This window comes from Xenopus tropicalis, chromosome 7 (genome assembly GCF_000004195.4).
Source record: "Xenopus tropicalis strain Nigerian chromosome 7, UCB_Xtro_10.0, whole genome shotgun sequence".
Lineage (NCBI taxonomy): Eukaryota > Metazoa > Chordata > Amphibia > Anura > Pipidae > Xenopus > Xenopus tropicalis.
Window position 1 is genome coordinate 90733698 of NC_030683.2, and position 20932 is coordinate 90754629.

General features: G+C 38.2%; 1 protein-coding gene across 1 annotated transcript in view; it reads left to right on the forward strand.

Moving 5' to 3' along the window:
- morn1 (MORN repeat containing 1) overlaps window positions 1-14222 on the forward strand; it is a 193791-nt gene extending 179569 nt beyond the window's left edge. Inside the window, exons 13-14 of the mRNA XM_002936560.5 lie at window positions 6565-6638; window positions 13998-14222. Coding sequence (XP_002936606.3) covers window positions 6565-6638; window positions 13998-14146 — 223 coding nt within the window. The 3' untranslated portion in view covers window positions 14147-14222. The remainder of the gene's footprint in view (window positions 1-6564; window positions 6639-13997) is intronic.
- The last annotated feature ends 6710 nt before the right edge of the window (window positions 14223-20932 follow it).

Below are 20932 nucleotides of genomic sequence, written 5' to 3' on the forward strand. Positions count from 1 at the left end.
GCCGGCGTCAAGACGCGCGCCGGCGTCATAGCGTGTGCCAGCGTCAGAGCGCGCCCCCTTGCGACCAGGAGGACGGCCACGACGAGCAGGTACCTTACACTATCTCTATCTAACTTGATCTACAAATGAAGCAGGCTTAATAGATGCCCCTGGCTCTCTCAAACAGTCATATTAATGGCCTAACACACTAAATGGTCATGTTTGCTAATTTTTAAGTGTTTAACGTATTGTTCCTAAAAATAATGGAAAGTATACCCTGTTCATCTTTGTAAGGCTTGATGTAATTTTCACTGGTAATAAACTGATTATAAATTTACATTTAATATTACCCACATTGCATTGTGGGTAAAAAGGCATTATTACCATCAAAATATTTAATTCAAAACTTTTTTTTATCAATGTGGGACATTTGTAGTCACATTTATTGCCCATACATATAGAAATACATATACCGTGCCTTGCAAGTTGCATACTTGACTAATTTATTTTTTATTGAGTAAAATAATCTTATATAGTTACTAATTACAGTGTTTTTCTTTGAGTCCTGAAAGAGTCCTGAAATGGACAAATGCCAAAGCAGCTCCAATTCTGAGCTCAGTGGCTACTGTGTTTAGGTAAGGGGCAGTATCTACTGGGCAGTATCTACGGGGCCACCCACAGGCATGAACATTCTCATTTAATTATGTTGAATGGGAATATGACATACCTAAGAAGCCCGATAGTAATTATATAAGTCCAATAAGGCATCAATGCACAGTAAATTAATTAGAGTTCTTCTTCTTTGAGTTATATTTCCTTTAAAAGTCAATGTTAGTGATAAAGATAGTGATAACTACATAGATGAAAAAAGGCGTAGTAAGGCCTGGGGAAAAGATGTTCTTCAGGAAAAAAGGAAACTAGCAAAGCTTAAAATCAGAGCAATTATCAACTATTACTAATCAGCATCTGTATAGGTATATATATATATATATATATATATATATATATAATTTGCCAGTAAATGCATTAAGATGCAACAGTATGAATCAAGTAGGAAGAATACAGCATTTGTCTTTGAAAGAAGAATCAAGTAAGCGAATGTGCCTTTTAGGTACCAGCAAATTAGTGATACATATTTCAAATAAGCGTTGAAGAAAACGGCATCATTTTGTGCTAATGTATGTTCCATTGTACCGGCATTTTAATCAGCATCTTTAGAATCGACTTGCGCACAATACTTTTGAACTCTTTTCTTGTTCTGGATTTATTTTCTAAAGCCCTGGGGGTTCTGTAAAAACTCTTAGGATTCTTGTAAACCCTTTTATTTCCCTTAAAGCTGGCAGACTGACAGGTTTTAGTTATTCTTAGAGCTAAATTATTCATCTTGATTCCCCCTCCCAGCTCTGACTTCTGAATCTTTAACATGGCTCCTGGGATATATCCGGACCCTTTTTTTCCATCTAAAATGAGGTAGTTTGTAATTTTTTTTTTCTTCACTTTAATTTTTCATTCTGGAAATTGTATATGCACAACGTTCACAGTGATGGATCATTAATAAGACAGTACCTGATCCTTAGAACAATTACACATTGGTCTAAGTGCTTAAAATGATGTTCGGTTCACCTTTACCCCTCTTTGCCTCAAGCACTGCCATCATTTGATGTGAATTTGACTAAAGATTTGATGTAAAATATAATCTTTTTCATCATCTTGTGAGAAGACTGCTTTTTGGAAGCAGCATGTATTTGTCTCTGTGTGTCCTAACGTCAGCATATTAATGTGTTTCTCTGGGATTTCTTCCTACTCTAAAACTGTATATTAACTTGACAACTCCCCAAACCCTTCTTCAGACATCCAATGGGATTTGTAGTTTAGTGCTATGATAAGGTTATGTTCTAATAATGTTCTGCAGTAATGTTTGAGGTCATAGTTTGCAGCTTGCTTAGTAATTTATTTCATTTTCATGTTTCTAGGGATGCCATATTGCTAACTCAAGGACAAGTATACTATGTCAATATCAACCTCAACTTATGACCCATATAAAATGGAATGGAATTAATGTATTAATAAATGATGCCTACCTTATATTCTAAACTTGTTAGTAAACCCACTGTCTAGTTTAAACTGTCTAGATCTTACATGATCTCTCTGAGAAAATGCAGATGTAAAACCATGGTTTTATAAAAGCAGCATGTAATAAGATGGCCCATGGTTTTGTGGGTGTCTTTACTTGTGTCCAACTGTCCCAGACACAAGTAAAGACACACCCACAAAACCATGGGCCATCTTATGACATGCTGCTATTATAAAACCTGGTTTTTGATCATCTAGGCATGGCTGGCAGGGCAATGGTAAAAAAAAGGTGCGCCCACACCCCCTGCCGGCAAATGTGGGCACGGGTGCCCCCATTGCTGTCTGCAAGTGCGTGGGGGAAGGGGGTTAGCGTTGGACATCGCAACTGGGGTGATGGCCCCAAGATGGCAGCCCCGGTGGACCCCTGGCACCCCAGTCCAACACTGGATCTAGGTGCTTCAAGGAAGTGTGCTCCATCAGTTGATAAGGGTAAGGAGATAAGGAGAAGAACTGTAGCTGCCACCTATGATTTAACAAAATACTGCTATTCAGCTACTCTCTGCATTTAATCAGAACAATAAAATTATTCCCGTGACATTAAAATAAGGTTCAGATCTCATCTTATTTAGCACATTGACCACATTTTCTTATTGTTTATTGCTCATTAATTAGACATGACTTATCAAGGGTATAACAGCCACACTGTACCCTATACCCTACACCAGTGATCCCCAACCAGTGGCTCAGGGGCAACATGCTGCTCACCAACCCCTTGGATGTTGCTCTCAGTGCCCCCAAACCAGGTAGTTATTTTTGAATTCCTGACTTGGGGGCAAGTTTTGGTTTAAAAAAAAAAAGATTTACTACCAAATAAGACTCCTGTAAGCTAATAGCCAATCGTAGCCCTTATTTGGAACCTCCATGAACTTTTATGATGCTTGTGTTGCTCCCAAAGCCTTTTTAGATTCGACTGTGGCTCAAAAGAAAGAAAGGTTGAGGACTTCTGCCCTACACAATAGGCTTTTATAAAGAAGGGGGTTTACAATCATTTGTAGCTTACTAAATGGCTTCAAAGTATAATGGTCAGACCACAGCAACATCTTTGCCTCTAGTTCTGTATCTTCTGCTATAATAGATATCTTTTTTTTCATATAAATGCATTTTAGCAGTTTTATGGGTAGTTGGATCAATGCATTTCAATACATTTTCACATATGGGACCATTATAGCCAGACTGTTGTAAAATGGGATTGCTTTTAAGGAAAGTGGTAAAGTCATGGAATAAAGGCACTCACTGTTTTCATCCGATACTACATTAAATATGGTATTTTGTTATGTTGACCTTTTCTTAACCTAGTTTCTCTTATTTCATTTCAAGCATGTAATGGTAGATGTACTTGTAAATCATCATGTACATGTTCTATACAGCACAGAGAATACATTATTAAACCTTTCTATCAGAGGTAAAATATTACAGCTGTGTTGAACTTGAAATAGGGTGTAGAGTTAATCAAAATGTATATGGAAGGCAGGCTTAATGGGTACGTAGTAGTGATGGGTTTTTTTTGACAATATTTTATTGTGAGGTCAATGGGCACAACTACTACATCTCTTAAGATTGGGACCTGGAGTTTTCTGGCTAAGGGGCCTTTTTAGATCTCCATAACTTAAGTCTACAAAAAAAATAATTTAAAACTTAATGTAGTCCAACAGGATTGTTTGGCCTCTAATAAGGATTAATTATATCTTAGTTGGGATCAAGTACAAGCTAAGGTTTTATTATTTCAAAAAATAAGGAAATAATTTTAAAAAAATTTGAATTATTTGCTATATATATAATGGAGTCTATGGAAGAATGCCTTCCTGTAATTTGGAACATTCTTGCATGAGTTTCCAGATTGTGGATCAGATACCTGTATAACATTAATGTTATCTCACCAACTGTGGTCACTGCTCAGCACCTGGCTTTCAGGTTAAGAGGGGAAACTTTCTTCTGCCACTACTTCTTCTTGTCTTCTCTCTGATCACAGCTCCGAGCCAAGAAAAGGGCCAGAGTTTGAGGCAGAATAGGCATGTACCTAGGGTCCTAGTGCCCCCCACTGTGGTACCCTGGGCACGTGCCTCTTCTGCCTGCCTCTAGTTATGGCTTGACTGTCTTGTAAATCAGCCCATCATCTTTATCCAAATTATATACTATGTGACAATCAGAAACCTACTTGGATCTTAAGGGGCCCAGGACAAGATTTATAAATGGGCTTTCTGTGATGTACCCTTACTACAGAATAATGCTTTCTTAGACTCAGATTTAAGGGGCCCAGAGCAGTAAGCCACAGATGGCTCTACTGTTTATACATTTGTGACATTTACAGAAATAGCAGATAATTGTCTTCATCCTTTGTGAAACAGTAAGCATAATATAAGTGTTTAAATGCCTAATATATTGTTGTAGAGAAATCAGTGTTAAAAACAGAAGTACAGTAAGCCATTTAGCACTGACGGTCACAGAATTCTCTTATTACACAACTGTAATTTCTAAAAAGGATTGTTTATAAAAATGGACTGGCCCATTTATAAAGGGCTAGGTGCAACTGCGGGAGTGATAAGAGCTACAAAATCAACATCTGGGCTGCCTAGTCCATAGCTTTTACAGCTCTCTTCAGCCTGGACTTCTTGAATGATATGTCAGCTAGGGGGATTCAAGGATTTGTTCATGTTCCACCAACCTCCTGCCCCCCTTTCTGCATAAAGTATGAGCATGTGTTCACAAAGTGCATGTGGCTAAATTTTTTTGGCAGTACTGTGTGATTTATTCTCTCTACTTAAACAGCCTCCTAGTTACATAATTATGGAAGTTGTAAGCTACCATGAGCTTTGCCAATACAATGATTTCCTACAAGCTTGGCACCTACTTGTTGTATACAAGCTTAGTCTTAGAAATACAGGTTGTTTTTGCTTGATGACTGCCCCCCCTGGAATTTTTTCTGGGTGCACCCATGGCATACAGAGAGAGGTGTAACTCATTTGCTTTATTCTAGGAGCACAGCACACAAATTCAAGAGGCAAAGTACAAACAACAAAGCTTTGTACCCAATGTTTGTGCTTTGTGCCTTACCCTATTTCAGTAAAAGACCCCTCTAAACTTCTGGGCAATATGAATTGATGTACCAGGCTCCCATACTGCACTATAATTGTACATATTGAATATAAAAGGCTGAAATTGTTCACATGTGCTAACTGCATGAGTAAGAGTATGCATGCCAACATGTTCATGCTGGCAGTTTTGCTAAAGGAACTAATGAATACAGCAGAGATTTTCTATGGGATATTGGCCTGACTTTTATTTAGCTGCTTTATCATTCTTCAAAGACATAATCCCAACTTGCTCCCTGCAAAAATTATGTAAATAATCCTTGGTCTTTATTGCACTTCACAATTTATGATAGTGAATGGTTTGAAGAAAAGAAACCATATGAGCCCTGCACGCATTGCTAGCACACTCACATGTTTGGACCAATGTAAAGGTATGCTGCAAAACAGATGAGCAACCCTGAATTGGCTTTCTGCAAGTATCAATTTTCTAATGGATTATTGGTGTTGCCTGCAGTAAACTTGCAGACATTTGTCAAATCTATTGCAAAGTGTAGTGAAATGTTGCTAGGGGTATATAGTAGCCAAATACACTATTAAAGCATGCAAAGGATCATTTGTTAATGTTGGGCATAAGCAACATGCGCACTAATGGGCTCAAAATAGTACCCTTTATACACAGTGCGCTTAATGTTTGAGCCTGCCCTTTGCCAATTGCACCTTTTTTTGCATATATGAAAGATACAGATCTGAATGTACTCCTACACAAGGGAGCCCTTAGGCAAGAGGTTTGTACAGGAGTCCTGCTGTAATTTGCTTCAATAGTAGCTTAGGTGTTGAAGTATGCTTGCTAGCTTAAATGGTCCTTAAATGGTCGTATCGGGAACCATCTTGGGTCTCCAAAATGGGGTGAAAAATGTGGTCTGGACAATAAAGCATGGTACCATTAATTAATTTATACATAGGAACATAACAAATTAGAATGCATAGTACTTTTATTCGGTCGACTAACAGATAAAAACAATATCACATTAATGGGTATTGTGCAGTAATATATGGAAAAAACTGGAACCAGGGCACCACAAAGCAACCTATGCCATTATCATCTTTCACTTTGATGATTCATTTGACTGCTATTCTGCTATATTTGAAAAACATGCATAATATCTACACCTTACTAAAAATAAACTGTATTAAAATGCCATCACAATAAAACTGAAAGCATGATCAACAGAACTAATGTTTTAGTTAGAATAGCTTGGTTATTATTTAGGGGGCTCTTGAGGAAATGGCAAATGAATAAGAACTAGGCATTTTATTATCAGAGCTAATGCTTTCATACAGAATATTTAGCTAAACGTATTTAAATAATTTTCAAGATGTCGATGGTGCATATTCTAAGCTACTTTGTGTCATGTTGTTGCAGATCAGAAACATCAATAAAGGATCGCAAAGTCAAAAAAGACAACCAGTTACAGGACAGCAACATTGTACGACCAGGTAATTTTTGCATCTGTACTTTTGCTGCACTGTTGTCATTTAAAAACACCCTTAATATAAGCTATTGCAGTGATGTATTACAGTATTGCTGCATTGATCATTTTTTCTACCATAGGTTCTGAAGGTGAGAAAAAATCATAGCTTGGAGGGCTGCAGAATGATGCAAAATGTGCTGTTTTGCCCATTACTCAAACTAGGTGTTGTTTCCTGTACAGTACATGTTTCAAGGAAAACTATACCTCCAGAATGAATACTTAACCAACAGATAGTTTATATCATATAAAGTGACCTATTAAAGAATCTTACCAAACTGGAATATATATATCAGTAGATGTTGCCCATCTCTTACCTTGAGCCGCCATTTAGTGATGGGCTGTGTGCTCCCTCAGAGATCACATGACATTGAAATCTTCTTCAGAATTAACAGGGGTGATACCACCATTAACATGAGTTTATGGAAATGATTATTATATGACAATGTAAGTACTTTTAGGGCATTAATGCTACATAACCCCATACTTCCTATGGTGAAAAAGTAACTGATAACCGAAATGTCATCAGTTGAAAATGTCAGCGATCAAATAGTACATTTTACAAATAAAATTAGTAAAAGTTAGAATGCATTAATTATATAAGATATGAGTTGCAATGATAATTTCAACTACATGTACTATGGGACATATTTATGGGTTGCCAAGCATGCAGGGCAGGTATCCTTATAGTGATGATTTGTCAAACCAGACTGGCAGGCACCAGGACATAATTGAGTTGCCCTCATTTGATGCACAGGTTTGCCCACAATGGGATTGTATCCAGTGGACAGGGATTTCAGAGTATAATCTCTGGTCCAGTTTGTGCATTGCAGGTTTTGGTATCCCTAATACAGTGGTAGCCAACTGCTCTGCTGCAGGGCTATGATCCTCAAAACTATTAGTATAGGTAAATAAATGGATTCAATTACATGATCACATTCTAATGTTCTCTGGGATGATCAAAGGATTAGTGGATGTCAAGTCAAGTAGGTTTTTATTGTCATTTCAACCATATACAGTACAGTACACAGTATGTACTGTACAGTATTGAATAGTATATATAATTGTATTGTGTAGTATTGTATAGTATAGTATAGTCACACATCTCTCCTTTACAGGTAATGGGTACTCATGAGTAGTCATATAAGGAAACTTAGCATATTATGCAAGAGGCATGATGGTTTTCATTGTGGGATGTTCAACATAGTAGATGTATGAAATTCCCCTTCCTAAACGTCTTAACTAGTTCTAAACGGGTTGTCCCATTGTTTACTTCTAAATCTCTTCTTATATAACGTTGCATAACCTAGAAAAACTCCTTCATGAGTTCATTAAAGTAATTGGCTAAAATACTGAATAGCAAACAAACTGGGCCTTATACAAGAATGGCTGATTTGTGTTATGTTTCAGCAATTGTTCTGACTTCTAACTCTCTTGATGTCATTAAAATATGAGACTGAGAAGGGGAGTAGGGGTCTTTTCTTACTTTATTTTCTTTAAAGAATGCCCTGAACCACTAAAATAGTGTCTGTTTTCCATTCTAAAATGAATAACATGCGGTCAAATAATCCCCAGACTTGGAATGCTCTTTTTCTAGACATGATACATATGGAAACTCTACAACTTTAGCAATGTCTGTGAGGTTTAAAACATGTTTTCTATTTCTAAGATATATCTGTCCCCTATTCTATTCACTTACTAACAAAACATCTTTGTTCTCTATAGTTACAGTGAAACAGCCAGATTGCCCATTTCACTGTTATCAACATAATGCTGTCCAAGTCATCCATAATTAGACTGAGCAAGATTCCATTACGTAGCAAGGACAATAATGTTAGAAATGATTAGAAACCCTTTATCTGTTGAAAAGTTTCATTTGCACACCTGTTGCAATATTCCAGAAAGAGATACCATTTTCTGTTAAAGGGCCAACCCCACTGACAATGCAAAAGCCTTCATATAAAAGTGTTTTTATTTCTGTAAGACATACTAGTGTTCCTGACACAAAGACTTTCTAGAACATACGTTGTACGTTGAACTAAGGAATTCAGAAATATTCATTAGAATGTGTTTGACTTAAATTTCAGTGGGTGTTAGCAGCAGCACTGTGCACTAACATTCATCTGAATCATAAGGCCGATGGCACAAAATGTGCTGTATATATTTTTCAGCTCTGACTTGCCAAAATCTGATGATTTCCTTTGAGAATTATCAAATTTTTATTTTGGGGCAAAATTCATCAATAATTTGATTTACTACCCTATTGATTTTAAGAAGTACTCAAAACCTAAATTTGCTGGAGATGGGTATTTTTCTTCTTCTTCTACTTTTTGTAAAGAAATTATCTTTCATGGGGCCCAAAAGCACAAATCTGGCGTTTACATATTGAGGCTAAAAAGACTCACATATATTAAATGTAATTCTTTGTCTTTTTAACAAGCATTAACCTTTAGGGCAAGGGCACATTAAGTGGATTCATCACTTTTCTCTACAGACATTTTTTTATAGATATGGAGGAATCGGATCTGCTCACTTTATTGATAGGCCCAGCGTTGGCCTATGTGCAGCTATACAGAGTGGATATCGGCACAAAAATGCATACATTTCTGCTTGCCGATATACACACAGGCTGTTGCCAGGCCTGTCAAGGGAACAATGGGGGGTTTGTGAATAAGAGTGAATCCACTTTTCTCCATGTCTATAAAAAACGCCTACCGTGGAGGCTAGGACCGCGTCAATGAGCCAATGGAGCCAATGTACTCATCGCCAGATGGGACTTTTAAACCTGCCCAGTTGACATCTGGCTGATTTCTGGCCAGATATTGGTTGGGTGGTCCCATCTGAGGGCCCCATACACAGTCTAATAAGCTGCCAACTCTGTTGGAAGCTTTTATCAACCCATGCATGGCCCCATTTATGTTGTGACAGTGTTTTGTGGACACCCAGACTACCCAATGGCTCCAGAAACATGCGAGGTGTTGCAAACTCTGACACCAATGATTCCAATTTTAACAAAGGGCAAGGAGTTTTTGGGGAGATTTGTCACAAAGTTTTAGTGCAGGGAACAAATCTCCCTACGTATTATTGCCGTAGGATGGTTCCTGCAAATGGCCAGTTTAGAGTGTGTTGCTTGCAAGAAATTCCCAGAAATTTGACTGCTGCTAAAGAGCTCTGTGTGCTTTAAATATTGCATTGCGCTGCGGTACTTGTGTAGCCAGATCTGCACTGAATACAAATCAACTGCAAATGAAACTCTAATAACTACATTTGTTTTAAGGTGACAAAACCTTGGTTTGCAGCTTCAAACCCCACTGGTAATATTCAGTACAATGAATCTATCACAGGCTATAGAAAGATTACTAATACAATTATTAGGATTGCAGAGAAGCTGATTCTAAGGGGCCGATTTACTAAAGTGCGATATTGCATGGTTTTTTTGCGTTAAAAAGCACGCAATAAATAAGTACTGATTCATCAAAGTAATTTCGTATGCGTTAAAATGCATATCGCATGCGCAAAAAAAACGCACTGCGTTATTTACCTCGCATTGCGTTAATTCTCACATAGAAATAATACTAATGCATGATTCAAAAACACATATGAAGCGTTAAATGCACTAAATTTCGCATTAGTCTGGGGGAAAATTAACACCCACTTGGGGCAGGCGGTACTTTGTGGTTCGTGAGCTTTTGGCAACACAATATGGACTTTGCAGTGGGATTTTTTCTGTGTTGGCCCTAGAGTGATGCATCCTCCAGTTTTCAGGGAAGTGGTATTTTTCAGAAAAGTAGTTTTCCGAAAGTAATGGTTATGTGCATTAAATCATGCGCTAATATAGCACACGCTGACATATATCGTGTGCAGCGGGAAATAATGCACGTGTTGGAAAATAATGCAAGAAAAGCACTTATCGCAAGTTAAATAATGCAAAGAACATTGTGTCTAAATGTCCTTTTAGTGAATCGATCAGTAAGTCGCAAAAAATAAGAAGCAATAAAATTCTTAACGCATGCTATAAATAGCGCTCGTTTTAACGCACTTTAGTGAATCGGCCCCTATATGTTATAAATCATATTATATTATATATACAACAAATTTAAAAGAAAACTATACACCCAGAATGAATACATAATCAACCAATAGTTTATATCATATTAAGTGACCTATTAAAGAATCTCACCAACTGGAATTTATATATCAGTAAATATTGCCCTTTAACATCCTTTCCTTGATCCACCATTTAGTGATGGGCTGTGTGCTCCCTCAGAGATCACATGACCAGAAATAATGCAGCTCTAACTGTAACAGGAAGAAGTGTGGGAGTAAAAGATAGAACCTGTCCATTCATTGGCTGATGGGGCCTAGCATGTATGTGTGCCTTGCTTGTGAATCCTATGATCCCAGGATTACCCAATAGCACATATTACTAGAAAAGTATATTTTTATGAAAATGGTTTATTTAGATGAAGCAGGGCTTTACATATGAGCTTGTTTATGCAATATATTTCTATAGAGACCTACATTGCTTGGGGGTATAGTTTTTCTTTAAGCAATGCTATATTCTGCTTCTCTTTTGATAGTGAAGTGGTACCCAGTGAGTGAGAGTGCACAGATAGGATAATGACAAGAGCACGGCAATATGGAGCTCTGACGAGGCTGGACCCAAATTCTTTGGGGGCTCTTTTTCTAAAGTACTTCAGATTCTTCTCTGTTCTGCGTGCAAAAAAAAACCTTTTGTCTAACATGTCTAAGAGGATCCTGAATGATTCTTTAATTGCTTGTGTTTTTATGTATGCAAAACCTTTATTATTCACTGCTTCTCCATCACAATACATTAAAAATAGCTAAAACTAGAATATCTGGACTGAAAGTAACAGTTGTCACAGAAAGAGAAAATAAGGTCAGATCTTAGGTGCATCTATATTTAATGTACTCTTTCATTTGGTAGCCTCTTTAGACATGTAATATGTGCTCTGTTGAGAAATCCAGTAGACAGACTCTTTATGTGCAACTATGCAGAATGCGTGAGGGAGCCCTGAGGCTATACATAACCATGAGCACTTGCCCAGCGCTGCGCACCCCCCCCCCCCCAGCAAGGCATATGAACATTTGCATAAAACGCTGCAAACTTGCTGCTTATTGTGCTCGAGTGAATTGATTTAGGTAATTGAAAACATTTTGAATAGTAATAAGCAAAATATAAACACTAGAGATTCAGGGTGCACTAGAGACTCATGTATGCTAATAATGGAACCCTGTTTGCTCTGCTCTTGATATGGTGTGATTGCTCCTGATTAGCATTAATAGGGGGAGAGAGTTCTTTTCGATGCGCTAATCGCAGGTGTTTGATTAGCATTGTGCTTACATATCAGGGGACAGCTGCTTTCTCATTACTTCTCCTGCTTCAAGAGTGCACCAATTACAGGCTTTGGGAACTATCACACCCTTTTCTACTCGTTTATTCTAATTTAGTGCTTATTAAATGTACTGTACTTGGGTAAAACAGCGCTCTGAATGTAAACATGCTTTATGTGCCATTGGTGCCGCCATCATACATGCATATTGCACAGACAATGCCTATTTCTTATCCTCTGCTGTGTAATATCTACATTTATAGTTTATTTTAAAAAACTGTGCTGCGTGAAACAAATCCTTGAGAGATGTATCTTTGCAAAAAAGGAGAGAAAAGATAGTTATCAAAGTACTCATTCATTAATTATGTCGTATTAATATTGCTCCATACCAGTATTACTACTGTAATGCAAAGCCGAATAACACTTATTAAAGTCATGTGCTACTGCTCATAATCACTTGTATAACATATTCCTGTGGATCAATGCATATGCAAAAATGTACTAATGCTCTTACACATGAGTGTTTCACCCTGTGTTCGCGTGCGGTGGATTTCCTCAGTGGAACGCAGGAGAATTTGGGGCAAAATGCTCATGAGTAAAAGCCTTAATGGTTGAAAAACACAAATTTTCAATATTAAGGTAAGAAAAACACGAAAAGGAATCCACTGGAAAACCTTGAAGCTGTCATAGGCAACATTTGAACTAGTTGGTTGAGTTTTCCTATTTTTTTGTAGCTTGTTGACCCAGTACAAATGATAACAAATATAAAAAAATTTAAGCTATTCAAGATTTATCCGATCTGTCTTTAATTCAGATTTTTAAACTGTTTTTAAATATTAGAATTATTTGATTTAAATGTACTCTGTTGGCAAGGTTGGACTGGAGGGTGCAAGGCCCTCCAGGGCTGCCACAGCAGGGGCCCAGCACCCCCCTCAAGAGACACCCCTTGTGGTCCCCCCCCAGGCTCAGGCCGCCCCCCAACCCCATCCCCTGAGCGTGCAGGAGAGGGGGACCTGCAGGCCCCTGAGTGTCCAGCAGGGATTGGTTCTGAGACAGTGGGTCCCACCGGATTTTTTTCCTGGTGTCCCGCCGGCCCAGTCTGACCCTGTTTGTCAGAGATGGCCTTCCTGTAGTTTGGAGCTTTCTGGATAATGGGTTTCTGGATAAAAGAGGCCATGCCAGAAAAGCCATACACAGAAAAAGATGGTGCATATTATTATGTAGGCAGTAATACAAATAGCCTTGGATTTCTAAGGAGGGGGGTGGTGTATTCTTTAATAATTTGCCTTCCTCCAGTCTGATATTCCTCCTTGCTTTAGTGACTTGAAAGATACATTTATGTGTTATTTATTGCATAATTGGACATTTCACAATAAATACAATAGTAACTGGATATGGCTATGAGTTCTGTAACAAATGCAAGTAAGCAGATTTGCATATGGACTCCAGGCATGTACTAATGTGTGCCTTAGAGAGAGCAGTGCACTTAGCACTATTAGCTGCCTGCGCTGACATGACAGACTCATCTTAAACAAGAGCAAGTTAATAAAAATAGTGCTCAGTTAATTAACTTCATTAGTGCTGCCGTAACACACAGCTTCTAGAGAATTCTACAATGTGTGCATTGTTGCTCCACATTTAAAAGAGTGTGAATTTATAAAAAGAAGAAGACTTCATCAAAATGCAAATGGGGCTCCTGTGCGTCAGCCGCGCTAACAATCTGGGGGCGGGAAAGAAGGTGGGCGTGGATCTCATTAGCATAATGACAGAAGGCGCAGTAATATACAGTATGGAGCATTGCAGAGCAAAAATATGTTTACACAGATCTGTGTGTAATTGTGTCTTTTTTTTATTCCTGAAACATCAGAATATAAGCAGTGCCTTTCTATACATAGAACAATGTTTATTTTGCAAGAGGAAATTTTAATAAATTATATCCAGGCCCATAATATAAACCTGCTCTTCTCTTTCAGGGGAATATATCATCATTGTTAAAGATGTGACGAGTCCTCCATTCTTGGGTTATACACTCCCACCTGTATTCAAGCGTGTCAGACTTCTGCATGAAAAATCCAAAAGCAAAACCAATCAAAAAGAAGCCCCTAAAATTCCTAGCTCTTGAAGAGCCTTTGGGGCAGCAAATTTACACTTTATGTTTTATGTCTTATTTTTTCTAGAAATAAAATTGTTTCACTGCAGATTGTTTCCAGGCCACTTGACCAAGATCATGAAATGATTTTAGTGAGCAGGTGGGAGGGATGCTGCTCCTGGGCCATTACCTGCTCACTTGCTGCTGGTACCTCCCACTCTTTCCCAGAACCTGTTCTGTCTACTGCTTCCCCCTATCCCTGTCATATCCTCTGACCCATCCACTGCTGCTACCTGTCTGGAGGCTCTAATGCCATATTGCCAATCAGTGCACAAAAAGAGTTTTTTTTATATGTTTTTATTACATAAGATGTTTGAGCTGATTTATCAAAGATGGGAAAAGGCCAAAGTGTAAACAATGAGCGCAAAGCACCCTGTTTTTGCATTACAGTGCCCTACTTCTTGTGTCCTGTAATGTAGGTCCAAAGAGCTGTTCCTTGCTCAGAATGCACTGCTGCTCGTGTTAGCCATTGCTATATCCACAATGGATGCCCCTCGCCTTAAAGTCATTTGTACCTATTGCTGCACCAACAGCATCTTGCAATTTGTTAAAGGAACAGTAACACCAAAAAATGAAAGTGTATAAAAATAATTAATATATTATGTACTATTTCCCTGCACTGGTAAAAGTTCTGTGTTTGCTTCATAAACACTACTGCAGTTTATATAAATACCCTGCTGTGTAGCCATGGGGGCAGCCATTTAAATTGAAAAAAGGAGAAAAGGCACAGGTTACTAAACAGATAACAGATAAGTAGCAGATTTCCATTGTATTCTACACAGTTTATCTGTTATCTTCTTATGTAACCTGCGCCTTTTCTCCTTTTTTCAATTTAAATGGCTGCCCCCATGGCTACACAACAGCTATTTCTATTAACTACAGTAGTCTTTCTGAAGCAAACACACAACTTTTACCAGTGCAGGGCAACAGTACATTATATTTTAATTATTTTAAAACGTTTTTATTTTTTAGTGTTACTGTTCCTTTAAAGAGCCCCACACAACACAGAAACCCCTAATATACCTATCACTGTAATCTGTTCCTTTAATTGGAATAAGTGAATAATTGCCATTTTAGATGCTAAAATCCAGCTGCAACACAGTTCTTATCTTTCTGCATCATTTGAAATCCTGGCAGGGTAGGAGGGACTAAACATTAATGTTACAAATTGTAACAACTACATAACCCACAATGCATTGCACTGTGATGTTCCTTTCCTTATTGACATCATGTGTGCATGGTATTGTGGGCTTTGGAGGATGCAGGCTAAAGGCAGGCTAAGAGAGACTTCTGTTTATTTAAGTCTCAATGTAGTCAGCCAGGTCAGCAGACCAGGGGCCAGGCTTAGGTAACTGTTCTAAACCATATTATTACATTAAGGCTGTATATTTCTTAATTGATGTATATTGCAGTTGTTTAAAATTATGTTTACTTTTCAAAAAGCATAAAGGGCACCTATCATGCTCAAATTGTACCCCCCCCTAGGCTTTTTCAACAATATCACACTGTCCATTCTCACAGCAACGTAGGCCAAAAATCCCCCCAATCAGGTTGACCAAAATCCCCTTTTAAATTTGCAATAAATATGTACTATGAAAAGATGAATGAAAAAGCCATGGCAGGTCAGGGAGGGAACTCCCAGTGCTGGAAGCCATGTTGTGACATAATGCGTGAGCGGGGAGATGCACTTATTAAGCGAATGTGCAGCAAACAACTTGGCCGTCTTGGCTTCTTCCCTGCACAACGGGGCCCGCCTACTAATATTGAATTTTTTTTTTAAGATTTGTGTTTTTTCTCACTAAAACTTTCTTTTTTTTTTTTTTTTTTTAAAAAAGCGATTTATTTGCCATTTATTTAACACTAACCACTTATACAATAATCTAAAAGCTGTTTACGTCATGTAGAAGTCAATGGGGGTTATCCTAGGCAAACTGTAACAATCTTTATTTAATTTATGTAAAACCCATGAAAAATTGTGGTTTTGTGTTTCGTGTTCTTTTAGTTTTCGTTCCACAATTTATTTTGTTGTGCTTTTTCAATTCAGATCTTTTAAAAAACCATGAAAATCTCAATGCTGATAAATGTGCCTCTGTGTAAATGTAACATTTATCTAAAATAAAATATCAATATACTACCCAATATCAGAATGTACATCTATGCATAAACTGAACTATCAAATCAATTGTTATCAAATTGTTTTCTACATAACCAGGAATAGTACTGTGTCTTTAAAAGGGATTTAAAGTCAAATAGAAGATTAAAGTACACTTGCTCAGACTGCTCTTCTAAGCATTTTTGTAATTTATTTTAATTTTCTGTTTTGAGAGATGCAAAAGTTATTAGCAGTTATCTAATGCTAAACTGGGACCTTCGGCTCAGCAGCTTTCTCTCTGCTGAATCAGCAGTCCCAGGGTTAATTGGATATTCTCATTGGAGCTGCCGCTGTGCATATAGCAGCAACCTGCTTGAATGCTTCAGATAGAACCACATTGACTTCTGTAGGATCTTAACAGGTTTTAGGGGATGTTTTTCTTTTGTATGTTTGCATTTAATAAATTGAAAAATTTATTATTTTATTGATATTATATTTTTTTTTTGCTGTGATTTTTATGAGTTTGATGAAAAATGAGATCTCAAATATTGGTAAATTTATTTATAATTGTTGAAATTTTACATGCACTTATCGAGTTCATATACTTCTAAAATTTGAAATCCTTACACTTCTGCTTAGAAGAGCTAACCCTTACCTGCTGGAGGGACCAGTAAGACTAACTCCATGAGCGCTTGCTCCCCTTTTGGTGCCAAGAAGGAACACCTCTGGTCTCTTAACATGTTTTCAATGCTAACGTTATTGTGGTGACGGAACTGGGTGTCATTACAGGGGAGCAACTGAATGTTACCCTGGTTTCAATTTGCTGGGGAAGATTCGGCAAGAGTTTTGCTACATTGTTTCTCTGCGACTGTGTTATTGCCAAAGTCCATATAGATAAACCTTTACATTGTCATTTGCTACTTTCCTTCCAAATAACTGTAGAATTTTAACAATGGCGACATACAAACTTCTATTTCATTATTTTTTAAATGGAACTCATTTTTCCATGAATGGGGTGGTGCATTTTCAGAAGAGTCCTTTCCTTCCCTTTTTCTATTCTATTGTTCTATTGTATGGTTTTAACCTCAAATCACATCTTTGTACCTACGTTTGGATCAATTAGAGGAAGAATAAATAAGAATTAGAACCTTTAGCTAATTTCCTTTAAGAGCAAGCAGTAAGAGATTGTATATGTGAAAATACGTAGAACATACCATATACCTGTAATAGTCTGGTTTATCTACCAGCCTTAAGGAAATCTAATGTGAACAGTACAGTATAATTCTTATGAATTGCATTCCATCTATTGATTTCCACATCAACCTCCTGAATAGATCTTACTAACAGTTGCAATAAGGTAAAATGAATTCCCAGCTACGTATTTTGCTCCAGCATTCTAATCAATACTATGAGCATTGAATATTAATACACTTTCTCATCGCAGCTTACAATTCCACCTGGATCGAGTTTTACATTACAGTAACCTGAATATAAAAGCTATTTTACATAACATTCCTTTTGTTGAGTTTTGTCTTCATTCAGCGTTTGAAAAATGGTATCCAGCCACTGAAGTTTTTTTACGTTTTTCCAGCATAATTAAACAGAAGGACAAACTCCATCTGCTCCTGACCTGCCATGGCTTTTTCATTCATCTTTTCATAGTACATATTTAATGCAAAATTAAAAGGGGATTTTGGTCAACCTGATTGGGGGAATGTTTTTTTATGAATAGCAGTTGTTTTGCAAAATTTCCCACAGTTTCACAAAAATTTCCATGAAGCAGAACACCCAAGCTGCCATTTCTAGTGATGAGCAAGATTTGTCACCAGGTTTGGATTTGCTGCGACATTCCGTATTGCGCCATGCTCTAATAGCGCAAGTGACAGAAATTTGCAGAGTGAGGAAAAAGTTGCGGCTGCGTCAAAAAGTCACGGTCATGTCAAAAACGTTGCATGGTAGCCGCATTTTGTGAAATTTTCATTGTTTCTTGACATTTCCAGCAGTTTTGCAAAATTTGGGGCAAAATGGGACAGATTTGCTTATCACTAGCTTTGAAACCAATTTCCATTCCATGTCTGAGTAGCAATGCAGGATATGAATAACATATCGGTGAGGAAACAACCCTATGTTATGTCCTATTAAATATTAAGGGATTACATTCCGAACCAAATACTTTAGATTTTAAGTATTTTAAGTCATTTATCCTTGACTTAAACTTTGTTTTTATAATGCAGTGATTTTATTTAATAAATTTCAATGTAGGTACTGCATTATCATTTTGCTCACCTGGTTCATCCTAAAACTGCTATTAATAAGAAATGCGCTAACCTTGGGGTCTGTGTTGAGAAGAACAAGATGTCTTCTTTACAGAAAGTAAAAGGACTCTCTACATAAATAAGAACTGTATAGAAAGAGTGACCTTTCCATGTGGCTAACCTTGTATGAGACCTTTATAGTCTGTACAATAACTAGACTGAGCTCTTACTAGGTTTTATATTTCCAAGAAAAGATAGGAAATGGAGAATGGGAAATAGAGAAACATCTTGTATGACATGGACAAGAGTTGAACCTAGAATGTTCAAGCTATTCAGTATTATATACATTATGTGACATTTGTTAGAAGCGGTTTTATGAACAAAGGTATGCAAAAATGAAGGTTTTACTGTTCATATTATGGATCATGTAATCTACTGGGGTCAATCAGGGATTGGAAATGTGAATAGAAAGGAGACTTTCTGGTGGAATTTTTTACTGACTTGAAATTAACATCTATTAATAATAGTTTCATTTGTAGTTACATTATAGGGCTAGATCTAGATAATCTATATCAGGGCTGTCCAAGTGGCAGTCCGTGGGCCCCCACCTGTCTAGCTGCTGTGACTGCTTACCTTTGTATAAGCTTTAAATGGTATTAGTACTGAGATTATCTGGCCCCCTGCATGGTTTACACCTCAGATTCAGGCTGTAACCCCCTGTATTGTTTAAACATGTAATCCCCTGTACTGTTCACACCTTTTAATCCCTGCATTGTTCACACCTCAGGCTCAGACTGTAAGCACCCACATTGTTCATTTGTTCACACCTCAGACAGACTGTCAGCATTGTGTCAGTGTATGTACTGCCTGTGTGCCATAGACACAGGAATCATAAGCAGGCAGAGTATGGCACACACAGGCAGGGTAGGGAAGGCAGAGTATGGCACACACAGGCAGGGTAAGACAGGCAGAGTATGACACACACAGGCAGGGTAGGGCAGGCAGAGTATGGCACACACAGGCAGCAAAGAGCAGGCAGAGTATGGCACACACAGGCAGCATTGAGAAGATTTAGGGAAGTGCTGTCCAACTTCTGTGGAACCGAGGGCCGGAATTTTTCTGACCTACCTGGTGGAGGGCCGATAATGGAAGCCAGTTTTGACCACTCCCCTTTTTGAAACCACACCCACTTGAAACCACACCCATGTTATCACATGACCACACCCATATTAATGGTTGTAGTACAGCAAAAACCTGCCATACTCTGCCTTCCCTACCCTGCCTGTGTGTGCCAAAATCTGCCTTCCCTACCCTGCCTGTGTGTGCCATACTTTGACTGTGTGTGCCATTCTTGGCTGGTTTGTGCCATACTTGGCCTGTGTGTGCCATACTCTGCCTGCCCTACTCTTTCTGTGTGTGCCATACTCTGCCTGCCCTACCCTGCCTGTGTGTGCCATACTCTGCCTGCCCTATGCTGTCTGTGTGTGCCATACTCTGCCTGCCCTACCCTTTCTGTGTGTTCAGTACTCTGCCTGCCCTACCCTGCCTGTGTTCCATACTCTGCCTGCCCTATGCTGTCTGTGTGTGTGTTGGACAGCGCTGATTAAGATAAAAAATGTAATTCAGTTGTGATTGTAACAGTGTTACTCAATCTTGATGAAAAATAGAGTTTGTTTCTCCAGCAAATAGAAATTTCAAGACATTTTTGTGTCTTATCTTCTCAACAGTATTGTGACAAGGTATTTTTTTTATATGGAAATCTTCCTGTCCCTCCACAAGTTACCTTACTAATAAAGCCTATGGTAAATAAAAGGACAATTTCATAAAAAAATAAACATAATAAATTCTAAATGCGGGGAAGGAAAAATTATTTTTTCAAATGCAAGGTACCTCAATAACTATCAAGATCAATGTTTATAAATCTGTAGGCTTATGTTGAAAGGGACAGCTGCAGGCAACTGCAGGGGTTGCAGCAGTTATTACAAGAGTGGTGTCACTGTGTGAGGTGGACACAGGAGGACTTTGCAGCTGAGATTCCCCCACACACACGAGTAGAACATGATTCCCCCACACACATCAGTAGAACATGATTCCCCCATACACATCAGTAGAACATGATTCCCCCACACACATCAGTAGAACATGATTCCCCCACACACATCAGCAGAACATGATTCCCCCACACACATCAGTAGAACATGATTCCCCCACACACATCAGTAGAACATGATTCCCCCACACACATCAGTAGAACATGATTCCCCCACACCCATCAGTAGAACATGATTCCCCCACACACATCAGTAGAACATGATTCCCCCACACACATCAGCAGAACATGATTCCCCCACACACATCAGTAGAACATGATTCCCCCACACACATCAGCAGAACATGATTCCCCCACACACA